The following is an 18,373-nucleotide window of genomic DNA, read 5'->3' on the forward strand; positions in this document are numbered from 1 at the left end:
GAGTGCATCCAGGCAGAGGTCACAGCTTGGTCCACAAACCCCATCCCCTGTCTCGGTCCCCGGCCTCGGCCCGCACCTTTGAGGGAGCTGATCTCTTGCTGGATGGCTCGCGAGGGGTCCATGTCTCCGCTGGGGCTGAGGGCGGCGCGGCCGCCGCCACGCAGAGTCCAACCCCGCACTGCACTGCCCAGGCCAGAGCCGCAGCCTGGGGGAGGAGCCGGGAGGCGCGGGGCGGGGCTTGCCAGTCGGGGCGGGGCCTCGGTTAATCAGTGCGCAGGGCCTGGCCGCCAGCGCATGCTCCCATCCGACGCAGCCCTCACCCCTCCAGCCTCCAGCTCTCGGATCTCCTGACCCCGCTGACCCCAGCCAGACTGCCAGGCCAGCAAGCTGGATCCAGGCGCGCCTGGCAGGCCCAGCCCCCCCACACAGTCCCCGACCCTCACCACTGGAGTGTCCTGCTAGTCGCCTCTGCACGTGGCTTTCCTGACCTCGAAATCATGGCCACTCCTTGCAGGAGAGGCCCGACAGTCTGGACCCCCTGGCGATCTTCCCAGCCAGCGCTCCGGGTGAGGCCCAAAGGTGGGTCCCACTAGGCAGAGGCAGGGCGCTTCATCACGGCTCACTTCCCCACCTGCCATGCTCTCCACGTTATCTCAGCTGGGGGCCCTCCTCCACCCACATGCTCCTCTGGGTCACCTCAGCCCGTCGGGTGACATGACCCCACCAAGTGGCAGCCAGCCCCCGCCTCCCCACTGGGAGGACCCACCGTGCTTGTCTCGGGGTGCTCCTGTCTCCCAGCTCTGGAGGTGCCACCACCCACCACCCAGCAGATGCAGCCAGCACCCTGGGGTCATCCCGCCGTGGGTCAGCCCTACGGGTCCTGGTGGCTCCACCGTCTGGTCTGTCCATCTGCCACCAACTGTCTGGGTCCCAGCACATCTCGCGGGGTCCCCACCACCAGCCCTACGGCTAACAGGATCAGCCTCCTGGACACCGAGCATCACTGCCGGCACCCTGGGGAGAATGTTCCCGCTGGCGCTGCCCAGTGGGATGAGCTCGGCCTCATTCATGGTGCCGCGGGCACACCGCTTCAAGGTCAGCCCCAGGCTGCGCCTCCTGCTCCACTCTGGTCCTCTGTGCGGGGCTGCGCGGCACAGGCACCCCGGTCTCCCACAGGCCTACACCCCAGTCTTCCCTCCGTCCTCACCCAAGGCTCCTCCCTGGGGGCCCACACCCTCCCCAGGCGGCCTGCCACCTTCAGGCGTCCACCCTTCCTGCCGCAGGCCCGCCAGGTGTTGGGTCTGGACAGGGGGGCACGTGATGACACCACAGGGGTGAAGCCAGCAGCACCCACAGGTACAGGCTGATGAGCAAAGAAGCAGCTCACACCCCCTCTGTCCCTGGGACCAGAGCTGAGTTCCTTCACCACAGCCAGGCCCCCTCCTTCCCAGCCCCTCTGTCTGGGACAAAGTGCCCCACAAGTCTCCTGAGACCCTGGCAGGTGTGGCCCCGGACCAAAGGCAAGGGGGACCCTACCCCCACACACCCAGCCTGCCAGCCAGACCGTCCCGCTGCTCCCAAGGCCCTCCCTGCCCTCGAGTCCACGTTCCCCACCAGCACTCCCCAGCTTCATCCTGCACCCACCCCGGGACAGCCTGCCCTGCGGCGGCTCACTAGTGACTGGTGGACAGGTGACAGCCACAGACGGCTTCTATGTAGGGTTCCCTGTAATCATACAGGGGGCACTCTATTAACGGAGGTTTACCTCATTAATAGATTAAAGGAGAAAACCTATGTATCAATCTCAAAATTGCTGACAACTCATAAAAACTCACTGGGATTTCTGATTTTTACAAAGTGACCAAATAAACTGGGAAAGGAGGTCCAGGGGTCCCTCAGGATCTGAGGGGAACTGGTGCCAGAACCCCAGCCAACACTCAAATCCTTGGATGCTCAAGTCCCTTATAAAAACTGAAGATGTGTTTGCATATAGGCTAATACAGTGCAAGTGCTACATAAACAGTGTCAGTCTCTTCAGTCGTGTCCAACTCCTTGTAACCCCACAGACTAGCCTGCCAGGCCCCTCTGTCCATGGGATTTCCCAAGCAAGAATACTGGAGTGGGTTGCCATTTCCTCCTCCAGGGGATCTTCCCGATCCAGGGAACAAACCTAGGTCTCCTGCCCTGCATGCGATTCTTTACTGTCTGAGCCAGAGCCACTGGAAGCACACAGATAACTGTGACTACAGTGTAAATCCTATGTAAAGAGCACCCACAGCAAATTCAAGTTTTACTTTTTGGACCTTAAATTACTAAAGTCCCCAGTGGCCGAACCATGGGTGGGGAGGGCCAGCTGTTAACAGTAGACCAGACTTCCGTCTGAGTCTGACAGCAACACTGCCCCAGAGGCCTCCCCTATGGGAAGTACTGGAAGCAGGAGCAGCTGGGCGGTAAGACTCAGCATGGTGGCTGGGATGTCCCCAAAGCCACACGGCCAGAGGCCAGAGCGAGCCTCCAGGCTCAGCTGCTGGCAAGGTGGATCCAGGCCCGTGAGGAGGAAAGGAAACCGTACACACACCGCTCTGACCACAGAGTGATGACAAGTGTCCTTTGCCTCCTCAGCACCTAAACCAGCACCATCAACCACCCATCAGAACCAACAAGGAGCTCACTAGAACGCCCAGCTTGCAACATCCTTCTAAAGACTGGAGACATTTCTTATAGGCTAACAGTGGTGAGTTAGAAAAAGGGGGTGGGAGAAACCCTGCACTCGCAGCGCACGATATAAACTTCTCTGGCACAGATTGATAAAAATCCGTCAGGACTTAAATTCAGAAAGCCCCACAAGCACAAAGAAAGACCCAGACCCATGTGCAGACTCACGTTCCCAGTGCAGGGGTCCAACCCCACAGGACCACTGCGCCCTAGCTAGAATTGCGTTCCTGACAGGCACACCTGCCCCGCACGCCAACTCTGTTAATAATTGCCTCGTTTACCAGCTCACATGATTTCATATCAGATCGGCAAGGCGATGCTGTTTGTCTGCAGCCCTGACTCGGGGTGCAAGGTGGCAGGGGAGCGAGCCCTCTCAGGCGCTGCAGAACCTGGCAGACAACCTTGTGTGTATTAGTCGCTCAGTCGTGTCTGACTCTGCGACTCCATGGACTGTAGCCCGTCAGGCTCTTCTCTCCATGGAATTTTCCAGGCAAGAATACTGGAGGGGGTTGCTATTTCCTACTCCAGAGCAGACACCTTAGGACCTTGTAAAAACATTGTGTTTGAATAGGAATTATTCCCCAGACACAGGGAAAAGTGCCCCCATCTCGTCCCCTCCCTGCCCTGCACACAGTATGCAACTCACAGTCAGGACTGGCTTCCTCTTCAAATCTCTGAAATTTCTTTATGGGGAAAAATCAAGTAAACATAAACATGATTCTTGGTTTTCCCTCTTTCAACACAAAAAGTGACCCTCTGCCTGCACTGTCGGGAAGTCCCCCGCTGCAGACCTGCACCCACCCTCCCTCAGGCACTGCCCCCATCCTCTGCTCTTAGACGCACTGCGGTTTTTAGGCCTGATAGACACTTTCACTGGCCTGGTTCCCACCATTTCACCAATACAATCCAGAAACCGGGGTTCTGGAATTTTGCCAATCTGATAGGTGAAAAAACAAAACAAAAACAAAACGGCACCATGGTGCAGCTGGACCTTAAATCTTACCGGTTTGACCCAGAAATTCCATTTGTAACAACAGCCATAGACACACATGATCCAGCAACACAGCTCTTCTATGCAGCAGTTTCCAACAGCACAAAAGCTGCACTCGACCAAATCTACTGCTCCACGGGAGAAGATCAGTTTCAACACGAGGCGGTCCTGAGCGGGAAGCTGCCCAAGGACACGACAGTGAGGCGGTGCTGAGACCAGCGGGCGGCATGTGTGCCTGGGCCCAGTCACGCTCTTCCGCCGGCCGCTAACACGCTGCGGCGGTGCAGGACCAACTCCCCTTGCCCAAGAGACGCCTCGTGTGCGTTCTCTCCCTTAGTACACCTGCCGCCGACCAAAGACACAAATACATAAATAATACAAAATAAAGAGGTAAGATAACCATGCAAATCATGAACTAATGCCATAGAAGGATCGTATTTGTTGTAACATTAAATAAAAAGAAGTTACACATGTCTAAAACACTAAGTTGGTGCAGAAGTAATTGTGGTTTTTGCACTGTTGGCATTTGCTGTTTGATATCAGAATACCTTCTTAAATAAATGTGACTATGCTATACATCATGTTAATGTGCATTTCCCCCTTTTTGTTTTTCTGCTAGTAATGTATTACTTGCTGTTTATCTGTATTTTAGACTATGGGAATGATGTTAGACAAAAAGCAAATTGGAGCAATTTTCTTATTCGCATTAAAAATGGGTTGTAAAGCAGAGGAGACAACATCAACAACGCATTTGGCTCAGGAACTGCTAACCAACGTACAGTGCAGTGGTGGTTCAAGAAGTTTTGCAAAGGAGACAAGAGCCTTGAAGATGAGGAGCGTAGTGGCCAGCCATCGGAGGTTGACAACAACAATGACCACCTGAGAGCCATCATCGAAGCTGATCCTCTTACAACTATACGAGAAGTTGCCAAAGAACTTAATGTCGACCATTCTAAGGTCGTTTGGCATTTGAAGCAAATTGGAAAGGTGAAAAAACTGAATGAGTGGGTGCCTCATGAGCTGACTTAGCGCACGTGAGCTGATCGCAAATCAAAAGAGTCCTCATTTTGAAACATTGCCTTCTCTTATTCTACGCAACAACAACAAACTATTTCTTGATCAGATTGCGACGAGTGACAAAAAGTGGATTTTATATGATAACCGGCAACGACCAGCTCAGTGGCTGGCCTAGGAAGAAGTTCCAAGGCACTTTCCAAAGACAAACTTGCACCAGAAAAAAGTCATGGTAGAGATTGGTGGTCTTCTACCCATCTGATCTACTACAGTTTTCTGAATCCCAGCAAAACCATTACATCTGAGAAGTATGCTCAGCAAATCGATGGGATGCCCTGAAAACTGCAACACCCGCAGCCAACACTGATCAACAAAGAGGACCCAAGTCTTTTCCATGACAACGCCCAACCGCACATCGCACAACCAACCAAGCTTCAAAAGTTGAATGAATTGGGCTACAAAGTTTTGCCTCATCCTCCGTATTTACCTGACCTCTCACCAACCAACTACCACTTCTTCAAGCATCTTGACAACTTTTTGCAGGGAAAACGCTTCCACAGCCAGGAGGAGGCAGAAAATGCTTTCCAAGAGTTCACTGAATCCCAAAGCATGGATTTTTACACTATAGGAATAAACTTATTTCTTGTTGGCAAAAATGTGTTGATTGTAATGGTTCCTATTTTGATTAATAAAGATGTGTTTGATCTTAGTTATAATGATTTAAAATTCAGAGTCCAAAACCGCAATTATGTTTGCACCTAAATACTTCACAATATTAGATTACAAAGTTACATATAAACTAAATTACACTATAAAATACTGTGCACACTTTTCTTAAAAAGAAGCATAAAACATAAAGCTGCGGAGGTTTTACAGAACACCAGTCAACCACTTCAGGCAACCCGGAGGGACGGTGCTGACCAGCAGCCCTAGAAGGTGTGCTCATGTCAAGCCCCCTGGTGCTCGTGACTGTGACCTTAAGTGGAAATTGGGTCTTTGCAGGTGTGATTAAGTTCAGGATATCAGGACGAGATCACTCTGGCATATCTGGGTGAGACCTAAATCCAATGACAGTGCCCTTATAAGAGGCAGAAGAGAGATTCCCAGAGGACAGGCCCATGAAGAAGGGGCAGAGGCTGCGAGGATGCAGCCACAAGACACGCTGTAGCCCCCAGACCCTGGAAGAGGCAGAGGCAGGCAGGGTCTTCCCTGGAGCCTCCAGAGAAGCCAATGCCATGCCAACACCTTGACTTTGGCCTTCTGGCCTCCAGAGGGGAGAGGAAGTTTCTGCTGTTTCAGACCACCCGTTTGTGGTCATCTGTTATGACAGACACAGGAAACTAATGAAGATATTTTTACCAGGAGTGACAAATGTCTAAAAGTGTGGCGCTGGTTTTGGAACTGGGTAACAGAAGAGGCTGGAGAACTTGAGGAGCGTGGTAGAAAAAGTCTAGACTGCCTTGAGCACAAATCACCGGAAGCTGGAGGAAAGGTGGTCCTTATTAAACACAGCAAACAACTTGACTGAGCTGAGTTCCACTGCCAGGTGCAAAGTAGAACTTGCAAGAGATGAACTTGGATCTTTAGCTAAGGAGGTTTCCAAGCCAAGTTTGGGAGGTGTGACCTGGCTTTTACCTGTTCTTTGCAGTAAAGTGCAGGAGGAAGGACGTCAATCGTGGAAGGAACTGTGAAACAAGAAGAGAGCCAGTGCTGCTGATCCGGGAACTTCACGCCTATTCAGGTTCAGGAGAGCTGACTGTGGGGAGACTCGCTGTGAGGAGAGAAAGCCAATGATGTGACTAGACAGTTGTCCTCTGAAAAGAGCTGATGCCTGACTCGTAGATCCAACCATCTCAGCACAAGCTGGGGTCAGAGAGGGGTCGCCTGGGAAGGAGGAGCCTCCTCCCTGATGGCATGGGTCCCTGTGGCATACATGGGAGACCCACACAGTCAAAAAGGGTGCTGTATCAGCAGAAACACTGCCAGCTTGGATAGAAGAGGATGAAGGAAAGATGTTGGAATTCAGGGGTTCTGCAGGCAAGAAATGGGGCAACAGAGCAGTTACTCAGCTTCAAACATATGCCGCCCATCAAGGGAAAAATCGTGACTTCCCTGGTGGTCCTGTGCCTAAGATTCCTAGCTCTCAATGCAGAGGACACAAGTTTGATCCCTGGTCAGGGAACTAGATCCCACATGCTGCAACTAAGAGCCAGAGCAGCCTAATAAATAAACAGATTAAAAAAAAAAAAAGTGAAAGATGACTCCAAGGGCAGAGCCTTGGGCCCAGAGACAGAGGCTGGCAGAGATGAAGGTACAGTGAGCAAAGCATCAAGCCCCAGATGGATGTTCTCAGGCCTTCAGCCATATTGGAACTTGCCCTGCTGGGTTTCAGGCTTGACTGGTGACCCCTTTATCTTTTCTTCCTCCCTTTGGGAGTGGGGCTGTCTACTCTCTGCCTCTCCAACACTGTATTTTGGAAGTATACAACTTGATTTCTAGCTCACAGGTCCACAAATTGAGACAGGTTTCACCCCAGCGTGGACCATATGCAGAATCTTACTTATACCTGATACAGACAACTTAGATGAGATGTGGGGCTTTGGATGAGATTTAGGTGAGATTTTGGACTGAGTGTTGTGGCTATAAGACTTTTGGGGATGCTGGGAGAGGCAAATATCTTTTGCACGTGACAGACATGAATTTCAGAAGGCAGGTGGCAGTGCACTGAAGGATGACTCCAAAAACAGACAGAAGCTGTGAAAGTTACTTTTGGAAACAGGGTCTTTGCAGCTGTAACTTAGTTAAGACTCTTGAGATGAGATCATCCTAGACTATCAGGAAGACCTAAGTCCAGTCCTAGGTGTCCTTACAAGAGACAGAAGAGAAGATGCAAGGGAGGCCATACTGAAGACGGAGGTGACACTGCAGTGATGCAGCCACTGGAAGCTGGGGGGGCCAGAAACATAAACTGCCCCAAAGCTTCTGGGGGCGCTTGGCCCTGCCGACACCTAGACTTTAGACTTCTGGCTCCAAAACTGTGAGGGAAAACTTCTCTTGTTTTAAGCCACCCAGATTGTGGTGATTTGTTACAGCAGCCACAGGAACCCAAAGCAGGGGGGTATGCTGGGGGGTATCTGTATTGTGAAAACCCCCACGAGGTCCTGTGGTGGTAATAACAGTAAAGCTCAGGCGTGCCCCTTGAGGCTTAACCCTGTGTCTGTTTGATAAAATTCCCATGTAGCCATTTATTTAATAAGAAAGGAGGAAAAAGATACATTTCAAAACTTCAAAATATACACTCACTTGAAAGACAAAATAAGACCTGGATCAAGATCATAAAAGCCACACACCCACCCAAAGACACCTGATGTGGACACTTCTTTCTGACTTCCTGGCACCGGCCTCCCCTGCACCCCAGCCCTGCACTCCAGCCCCCCCAGCCATGCCTTCCCCACTCCACGGCCCCCAGCCCCCATGCTGCCCCAGGCCCATCTGACCACCAGCCTGCCCAAGACCTCCCAGCCTCCGGGGTCCTTCCAGGCCCTTCCCCCCTGCAGCACGGGCCCTGGATGCACCCCACCCCAGGATGCATGTGGGTAGCAGACGCCCCCTCCTCCTTCCTGGCCCTAGGGCAGCAGGAACGGTCCCTGCCAAGTGCTGACCATTCACCTGGAAAGACCCTTCCCCAGCTAATCCATGACCCCCGGAGGAGTGGGGAAGAAGACAGAAGGGGAGCAAGCCCTGCTGGCTGATCTACACCAGGGGCCAGATTAGAAATACAATCACTTTAAAAATATTTCTTCATTTATTTGGCTGCATCGAGTCTCTGTGGCAGCACTCGGGATCTCTGTTGTGGTAGATGGACTTAGTTGCTCCGCGGTATGTGGGGTCCTAGCTCCCCAACCAGGGATCGAACTCGAGTCCCCAGCATTGGAAGGTGGACCCTTAATCACTGGACCAACCACCAAGGAAGTCCCAAAATACAGTCACTTTTAATGATAGGCCCAAACAATTGCTCTCATCTCACACACTAGTAAAGTAATGCTTGAAATTCTACAAGCCAGGCTTCAGCAATATGTGAACCATGAACTTCCGTATGTTCAAGCTGGTTTTCGAAAAGGCAGAGAAACCAGAGATCAAATTGCCAACATCCGCTGGATCATCGAAAAAGCAAGAGAGTTCCAGAAAAACATCTATTTCTGCTTTATTGACTATGCCAAAGCCTTGGACTGTGTGGATCACAATAAACTGTGGAAAATTCTGAAGGAGATGGGAATACCAGACCACCTGACCTGCCTCTTAAGAAACCTGTATGCAGGTTAGGAAGCAACAGTTAGAACTGGACATGGAACAACAGACTGGTTCCAGATAGGAAAAGGAGTACGTCAAGGCTGTATATTGTCACCCTGCTTATTTAACTTATATGCAGAGTACATCATGAGAAAAGCTGGGCTGGAGGAAGCACAAGCTAGAATCAAGATTGCCAGGAGAAATATCAATAACCTCAGATATGCAGACACCAACCTTAAGGCAGAAAGTGAAGAACTAAAGAGCCTCTTCATGAAAGTGAAAGAGGAGAGTGAAAAAGTTGGCTTAAAGCTCAACATTCAAAAAATAAATAAATAAAAATTAAAAAAAAAAAAAAAAAAAAAGTTCAACATTCAGAAAACTAGGATCATGAGATCCGGTCCCATCACTTCATGGCAAATAGTGGAGAACAGTGGAAACAGTGGCTGACTTTATTCTGGGGGGCTCCAAAATCACTGCAGATGGTGATTGCAGCCATGAAATTAAAAGACGCTTACTCCTTGGAAGGAAAGTTATGACCAACCTAGACAGGATATTAAAAAGCAGAGACATTACTTTGTCCACAAAGGTCCGTCTAGTCAAGGCTATGGTTTTTCCAGTAGTCATGTAAAGATGTGAGAATTGGACCATAAAGAAAGCTGAGCACCAAAGAATTGATGCTTTTGAACTGTGGTTTTGGAGAAGATTCTTGAGAGTCCCTTGGACTGCAAGGAGATCCAACCAGTCCATCCTAAAATAGATGAGTCCTGGGTGTTCATTGGAAGGACTGATGTTGAAGCTGAAACTCCAATATTTTGGCCACCTGATGAGAAGAGCTGACTCATTTGAAAAGACCCTGATGCTGGGAAAGATTGAGGGCAGGAGGAGAAGGGGACAACAGAGGATGAGATGGTTGGGTGGTATCACTGACTCAATGGATATGAGTTTGAGTAAACTCTGGGAGTTGGTGATGGACAGGGATGCCTGGCATGCTGCGGTTCATGGGGTTGCAAAGAGTTGGACATGACTGAGCGACTGAACTGAACTGAAATGTCCAAATGTAAAGGGACCAGATGAATAAGGTGAGATAATACTTCCACATAATGGAATACTTAGTACTGTATCCACTAAAAAGCATGAGGGTGCCAAGACCATTCAGTGGGGGAAGAAGAATATTTTCAGTGAATGATGCTGGGACAACTGGATATCCACAAGCAAAAGAGTAAAGTTGAGGGACTTCCCTGGAGGTCCAGTGGCTGGGACTCAGCGCTCTCACTGTGGGAGCCCTGGCTTTCATCCTTGGTTTGGGAACAAAGAATCAGCAAACTGTGTGGCCAAAAAAAAAAAAAAAAAAGGGAACAAAGTTGGATCACTACCTCATGCCATATTAAAAAATCAAGATAGATAAAAGAACAAAATGTAAGAGCAAAAACTATAAAACTCTTGGAGGAAAACATACATATAAATCTTCATAACTTTGGAATAGGCAACAGTCTCTTAGATATGACACCAAAAGCATAGGAACCAAGAAAAAAAATAGATAAATTGGACTTGCCATTAAAATCTCTTGTGCTTCAAAGAACATCATCAAAAAAATAGAAGACAACCCATAGAATCAGAGAGTATTTTTGCAAATCCTCTATCTGATAAGGAACTTATATCTAGAATACATGAAGAACACTAACAACTCAATAATAAAAAGAAAAAAACCCAAGGTAAACACAGATAAAGTCACTGAACAGACACTTCTCAAAAGAAGACACAGAAATAACCAATATGCAGAAGAAAAGGTGTTCAACATCGTCAGGAAATGCAACTCAAAATCAAGAGAAACCACTTCACACCCACTAGGATTGAATGGCTATAATCAAAATTGAAGTCGCTCAGTCGTGTCCAACTCTTTGCAATCCCATGGACTGTAGCCTACCAGGCTCCTCCATCCATGGAATTTTGCAGGAAAGAATACTGGAGTGGGTTGCCATTTCCTTCTCCAAAAGGTCTTTCCCACCCAGGGATCAAACCGGGGTCTCCCGCATTGCAGGCAGACGTTTTACTGTCTGAGCTACCAGGGGAGCCCTAAAGGCAGATAATAATAAGTGCTGGTGAGGATGTGAAAAGACTGGAAACCTCACACGCTGCTCATGGGATCACAGAACAGTGCAGCTGCTTTGCAAAGCAATCTGGCAGTCCTTCAAACAGTTAAATATAGAATTAACACATGTTCCAGCAATTCCACTCCTTGGTACCCAAGAGAGATGAGCACATACATCCACACAAACACCACAGACAAGTGTTCACAGCAGAATACTCATAACAGCCACAGGTGGGAACAGCCCCCAAACCCATCACCCCAGGCAGAGGCAAACCAAACAGAGTCTATCCACACCACAGAATACCATAGCACCATAAAAAGGAATGAAGAACCACGCACTATGACATGGAAGAAATATTACACCACACGAAAGAAACCAGACACAAAGTGGGATGATTCCATTAATATGAAATGTCCTACACAGGCAAATCCACAGAGACCTAAAGTAGATCAGCGTTTGCCAGGGGCTGGGGACTGTAGATATTCTGAAATCAATGGTGCAAACGACTTCACAAATCTACTAATTTGCTAAAACCACTGAATTCTCTCTCTCTCCCCCCTGCCCTTTCTCTCTCTCTCTCTCTCTCTCTCTCTCTCACACACACACACACACACACTATGGTCACCCCAGCCAGTGAGACTAGGGACCCAAAGTGTAACTTTCACCTTTTTTCTTTATATTCTCATAGTGCTTTTCTGTCTGTTTTTAGCTTTTGACCATAAACAGACCAAAAGCCCTCTCCAACAAATCCCAAATAACTGCCACACTCCAATCCTGCCCACTGAGTTCTGGCCACCAAAGATGACACCCCATGCGATCACCTGCTCCCCCATGCAACCACCCTGAATCCTGGCTGAGAGCCTGGGGCTGGTGTCAGGGACACAGATAACCAAGTCCAGGATGGGACAGGGTGGGACACGTGACAGGATGCCCAGGGCTGGACAGGGAGGTGAGGGAATCCCTCCAGCCAGGCACACATCCTGTAGATGCGTGGACACTCCCCACACCACTGCCGATGCCTCCCAGCTCCACCCTCTCTAAGCTGGACGGTCTTCCGAGGGTGCCTCCAGCAGACCCCCTACCCCAGCCCTCCCTGGAGGACCTGCCCCCACAAACACCCCCGCCGACATTGCTCACCTCTGCCCTCCCTGCTCCACGTCCGTGCCCCCTCCAGGACCACCGCAGCAGCTGGGTGGGCACCCTCCAGCCCCCCCTCCCCATCCACACTGAGGCTCCCAGCCCCGAGACACAGCCTTGAACTCTCTACAGGCTGCCCAGACCCTCCCGACTGGACCGCCTACCCTCTTTCCTGGACTCTGTGTCCCATCTGCCTGGACAGGCCTCTGGACCCACATGCAAAGGGCCGCCATGGGGCTTTGGGAGGGCTCTTTCACCACATACCCTACCCCCACAGCCTGGCCTGCATCACCTGAACTCCCCACCCCTGCCCTCCCACAGAGACCACGGGTCTCTGCAGCCTCCCCCAGCCCAGCCTGGCTCTCCAGCCCCGCTGGGATCTGCTCTGGAGCCAGGGGCCAGCAAACAGGAAGTGGAGAAGGTCCTGGGAGGAGCAGGACGCTTCAGGGGGTTTCCAGGGGAGTGACATGTCCAGTGTGGACAGTGAGGCCCAGTGTGGACAGGGAGGTGCCCCAGGGTTTGGAGAGGGCACGAAGGTCACGGCAGGAGGGCTGCAGAGGCTGGATTCTGGAGGCAGATGGGGAAGGTGCATCCAAGAGGGCAAACAGGGCAAGGGTGGGGGCAGGGCGAATGCCAGCAGGGACGAGGCCAGGAGGCGGCGCCAGGCCCTCCTCAGCCAGTGAGTGACCAGGAATGGGTGTGCAGAGCTGAGCAGGGGTCCCTGAGGGCCAAGCCTGCTAGTGCTCGCTATGTCCCCAAGAGGATGCCTCCAACCCAACAGGCCTCACCCCTCTTCCCCGCGGGGGGCAGCCCTCCACGCCAGGGGCCTATGGGCCAGGCCGCAGGCTTCCATGGGCCCAAAGGGCTCACAGCCTCACGCCCGCAGCCCACAGCCCGGCCTCCTCTGCCTCCTCGAGGCCATCCCCGGGCCTTGGCCGTGGCCCTGACCAGCAAGGGCCCAGCCCAGCCCCCTACCCGTTCCCGAGGCTCAAGTCAGGAGCTGAGAGACTCGGGTCCCCCAGAAGCCTTCCCTATCCCATCCAGCAGCCCCCACTCCTGCTTCCCCAGTTCGCCGCTCTCAGCCGCCCCAGGCCCGTGCTGCACTCAGAGCTGAGCCACGGCACTGGCCACCTCGGGCAGGCGCCCTGCACCCGCGGGCAGCCACCAGGCCAGCCGGGGAGGGGCACGGCCAAGGCAGCTCCACACCTGTCCTAGAAGCCCGCAGGGTCCTGTCAGGCCTCGCTCCTGAGAGGTAGGCGCCACCCCAGGGAGCAGAGGACCAGGGATTTTCAGGCTGGGACACTCCAGCCTGATGCCCCGACGGGCTCTGGAGCCACACGGGAAGGTGCTGGACAGAGCGCTGTTCGTCCTGTGCGGCATCCCCACTTCCTTCAGAGCGGCCAGTTCACGAACAGTCCATCCTGGGGCCTACCAGGAAGGCTGCAGCCCAGGTGGGCAGCTGCCCCCTGCCCTGGATGTGTCCAGACGGATGCCCCTGGGCTAGGCCAGCTCGCCCAAGACACACCTTCCCTCCCTGCAGGCTCATGAGCTCACAGTCAAAGCAGCGTCTCCAGCCCAAGCAACTGGTCACAGAGGCAAGCGGGCTGGCCACAGTGCTGGCGGGAGAAGCACATAGCATGTCCACCCGGCCAGGGCCTGGGAAGCTGTGAGTGGACGACCGCCCAGCAGAGATGAGCCTAGGGCCTGGTGAAACCTCCCCTGCCTGGGTGAGGTCAGTGGGTGGACAGCGGCTGCCCAGGGCTCCAGGCAAGGTCCCAGCAGGACCTCTCTCCCTGAACTGCCCTTGGGGGCAGAGCCAGAATAACCAGCCGTGTGCACTGGGACCTGTTCTGGGTGAGCCCTGCCCAGCGCCCCACCTCAACCCTCGCTAAGCCTCCGCGGGCCAGGGGCCAGGACTGCACCCATGCCTGCTCAGAGCTCAGGCCCCAGGCGGCTGGGCTGTGAGCAGCAGACAGCAGCAAGGTCTGGGCAGAACCAGGGGCCCCTGGCGGGTTGAGCAGGGGCAGGGGTCTGCCAAAGCCCCCGAGTGGGCTCCTGTAGAGAGGAAGAGGGGGCTGATCCGACTTCCCCAGCCCAAGGCTGCTCCCCAGCGGACAGTAAAGGGGCGTCACAGGGTCCCTGCCAAGGCTGGGCGCCGGCCTAGGTGCTCACCAATTTGGGGAGGTGAGGAAAGACAGCAGCTATGCGACCCACTGCCAGACAGAGGCGGCTACCCGCGCTCCTGGGGGACGCGCCCAGCCGAGGGGCAGGGGACAGCTCAGACTGACCCACGTGTCTGCTGTGCACGGACGCCGGACACAGGACACTGGCCAGGGCGGCCCACCCCACCCGCCCGCGCCGCACCATGCCCTATTAAGGGCATGACCACCGGGCTCCGCCGAGTGCGCTGACGGCAGCCGCGCCGGTCGAGTGAGGCTGGGGGATGGCCGGGGCTCTGATCGGGACGACCCCCGCAGACGAGGTGTCAGAGGCCGGACTGTCCGGCCGGAGGATTTGTCAGGGCCGGCCCGCAGGCAGCCCGCAGGGTGGGCGGGGGCTGCAGCCGTACCTTTGTACTTCTCGCGCACCTCCTCGTAGGCCTGGATGAAGTCCTGTTCGTCGGGCGGCGGCGGGGCGGCCATGGCGGCGGCGGGCGCGGGACGCGCGGGGCGCTGCCGCGCAGAGCCGGCCTCTGGTCCCCGGCGGCCACTCGGCCCTTGCGGCCGCGCGCGCCGCTTAAAGGGGCCGCCCCCGCCCCGCCCCGCACCCAGGATGCCCCACGGGCGGGCGGGGCCCCGGGGAGCGGCAGCCGCGCGCCCCGGCGCCTCCCGGCGTCCGAGGCTCCTAGTCTCCGCCCCGCGCGCCTCCCGGCGGGCGCACACCCCCTTCCCGCCCCCGACCCGGCCGTCGGCCCAACGACTTCCCGAAATCTGCGCGCCCGGCCCGGCAGTGGCTGCCTTCCTCGCTGTCCGCCAGACCCAGCGAGCTCACCTGGCCGCCCCTGGCGCGCCCACCCGCTTCCGCCCCCGCCGTCGCTACCGAGAGCTTTCCTTTGTAACCTTGGAGATCGAGTGTTTTCAGTATGAAATTCTTACTCTAAAAAGAAAAAAAAAATTTTTAACTACGAATAAAACGGCTGAAATCGGGAATGTACAGAAGAAAATATGATTTTTTAAAAACACAATGTCTTTGCTACCCATCAGATTGGCAAGCCCCGTCTTCCAGGGCTGAGAAACGCCCTCCCCCGGAACGCCCCGGCAGCGCCCCTCCATCTGGAAACGCTGCGCACCCCATGTACAGAAGCCCCGGTTTCCAGGGCTCGCGGGACGGCACTTAGGAGTGGGGTGGGGGCGCTGACAGCGCCGGGGTCCGGGCTGCGATAGCACGTTCGGGATTCACCTTCCTTGGATGAAAGAGGGCCTCGTTCCTTCGCATCCAGATGTGACATGTGAAAAAGATCGCAGTCTCGCCGCGCCCACAAGGCCCCGGGGAGCGACACCCTCCAGCTCCCCGCACCCCCACAAGCTGTCCCTGTGCTCCCACCCACAACGTCCCTCGCTGCCGCCTGCACCGTCCCGCCCAGCACTGGGCTTCCTGGCCTCTTCCCACCCACGTCGGCCCACCCTCCCGGCCTCCTGCAGGGGCGCCGCCCGCCGCGCACCCCCCCACACAACCCCCTCATCATCATTCTGTCCTGCCCTCGGGGCTGACCTGGAGACCCCCAGCTGGCTCCTCCCTTCGCAGCACACCCCGCCCCTTGCCTCTGGCCTTGGGTCATCTACTTCCCAGAGGGCGCAGCCGCTGTCCGCTGCCAGCCCACGCGGTCAGGGTCCTTGCCCCGGACCTTTTCCGTCCTCCTCTAGGATGGCAGCTACTGGAGGCCAGGCGGAACCTTGGCTCAGGGATGGACTGGGGCTCCACCAACCAGGTGGACCCTCCTCTCCTGCCCCCACAGGTTTCTACTCCCTGGGAGGCGGCTCTGCCCCAGCAACCTAAGGAAGTGTCACCATCACTGGGGCCTGAGGGCTCGTCCTGAGAGCGGCGAGGCACCCTCCGCAAGCTCCACCTCCGGCCTGGTGCAGCTAATCGGGCGCGGCCAGCAGGTGGCGCTGTGCTGCGCGCAGTCACCGGGGACCGAGAGGCAAGCCGCCCTCGGGCCTCTCCTCCGAATCCCGAAGCCCATCACAGAGCACACAGCAGGGGTCAGCCAACGGGCGAGAGCTGATGAACCGGACAGGCCGAGTTCCTGAGCGTTACCTGCAATGCGGATGACTGCTCTTTCGGCAGGGTCCAAGACACTACCATTTCCTCCGGGGCCACCTCCACCTCGCCGGCTCCGCTGGGTTTTCTCCAGGTTCCAGGGCAGCGTGTCCCCAGGGCTGGGCGAGCCACAGCCCCCGTTGGAGCCATCCTCAACCACTGCCCGAACCTCCTGCTCCTCGCCCGACATGGCCTCCTGGAAAGAAAGCAGGAGGGGATCAAACCTCTGTGTGTGGGGACACACTGCCCCACACTGATCTACACATTCTCAGCCTAAACAGGGACCCCCCCCCCAACAGGCACCCTGTCACCTGGACACTGACACCCACGCCACTCCTACGTCCCCCCTCTTCCACACGCTGAAGCCTCCCAACCCGGACAGGACGCACGACCCTCTCCCACCATCCACGGTTGGCCTCACTCCTCCAGCTCATCCTTCAGACACCCACACAGTGACCCCCCACCCCAGACATTGACCTCACTCCCTGCAGCGCCCAGACATTGACACCCCCAACACTCACTGCCACTCCCTTGTCTTAGTCACCCAAACACTGGCCCCTCCACACCATCGCCCAGGGGCTCACCCCGTCAGAGGCCACTGATCCCAACCTCCACCCCATCGCATGGACACTGGCTTCCGGCCCCTCCGTGCCAAACCTGGACCCTGTCTCCCCTAATCCTCCGATCAGCAAGCAAGGCAGGCCACGGGGAACGACCGGCTGCTGCCGCTCCCCTCAGAGGCCTTCAGGGAAGGACCCAGACCTCAAGCCGGGGACACTAGCTCTACCTGCAAGCTGTCCGAGTCAACAGGGCTCCCCGTCGCCTTACCCCACCCCAGCGCAGCCCCACCTCGGTCTCCGCAGTGAAGCCCTATAAATAGCTGAAGCCGCATCGGCGTGGGCCGCGGAAGCTCTGCTGCAGCGAGGCTGGGAGGGAGCCTGGGCCGCCGCTCCAGCAGCCCACCCTGCGCGGCACGCACACGCCCGACGGGGGCCGCAGAAGCGCACCGGCACCGACGCGCGCACGCCCCTCAGCGCCCGGGCCCCCACGCGCGGGCGAGCAGGAGGTGAATGGGGCTCCGTCCTGGCGGGGCTGGGCTGGCGCGGGGGCACAATGTGGGCTCTGTGCCTCTGCCCCCAGGCTGTAGGCTGGGAGGAGACGGTGGGCACCGAGTTGGGGGCCGCCCCGGCCCGCCCCGCCCCGCACAGCCCCTCCGCACCCTGCCTCCCGGCCAGCCCCCCGCCCGGCGCCCCGCCGCCAGCCGCACCCCGCCGGCAGCCTTTCCTGCCCACACCCCAGGCACCGCCCGTCCAGTTCCGCAGTCTCCGCGCGCGGAGGTGGCATCCTCCCGAGGGAGGAAGGGCCTCGACGCAGCCTCTGGTTCCGGGCTGCCCCCACCTCAAGCCGCGGCTCCCGCCCGCCGCGTGCCTCCCCGTCCCGGCCCAGATCTTACGCGCGCTATGGCTCAGCTCTGCTGGGCTCGGCCGGTGCGGCCGGACTGCTGGTGCCGGGAGAGCTGCGCAGGCTGTGCGGGCGGGGCGAGCCCAGAGCCCCGCCCCGGCCCCTAACCGAGCGCCGCCCGTGCGGTCCTGGCGCCCGAGTGCGTGCGGGGCTGGGGGTCCCCGTGGCGGCGGGGCCGGAGCGCCAGCGCAGCTTCTCTCGGACAGCACCCCGCCGCCCCCCGGCCCCGCCTCCAGCGCCGGGCACGGCCCACTCCCCGCGCGCAGAGGGCGGCCCGTCGCCAAGGAGACGTCGTTAGGGGAGCGTGCGTGACACTAGGGCGACGCGGGGTCGCTCGGGGGCGCGCCGGGTCGGCCTCTGACCCCCAGTCCCCGTGGCTTTGCCTCGGCCCCGCCCCTAGCCACCCTCAAAACAG

General features: G+C 56.2%; 1 protein-coding gene across 6 annotated transcripts in view; it reads right to left on the reverse strand.

The window, feature by feature from the left end:
• PLEC (plectin) overlaps window positions 1-18,119 on the reverse strand; it is a 54,506-nt gene extending 36,387 nt beyond the window's left edge. For 2 of the 6 annotated variants that reach the window (XM_065903463.1, XM_065903462.1), the window contains exon 1: window positions 14,807-14,952. In XM_065903463.1, coding sequence (XP_065759535.1) covers window positions 14,807-14,879 — 73 coding nt within the window. In that variant the 5' untranslated portion in view covers window positions 14,880-14,952. Of the gene's footprint in view, window positions 1-6,355; window positions 6,448-14,806; window positions 14,953-15,948; window positions 16,031-16,494; window positions 16,694-17,950 lie in introns of those variants that run through there. The other 4 variants (XM_065903456.1, XM_065903470.1, XM_065903464.1 and 1 more) reach the window with 4 other exon arrangements.
• Window positions 18,120-18,373: the final 254 nt, after the last annotated feature.

The sequence above is a fragment of the Muntiacus reevesi genome, chromosome 12, assembly GCF_963930625.1.
Source record: "Muntiacus reevesi chromosome 12, mMunRee1.1, whole genome shotgun sequence".
Lineage (NCBI taxonomy): Eukaryota > Metazoa > Chordata > Mammalia > Artiodactyla > Cervidae > Muntiacus > Muntiacus reevesi.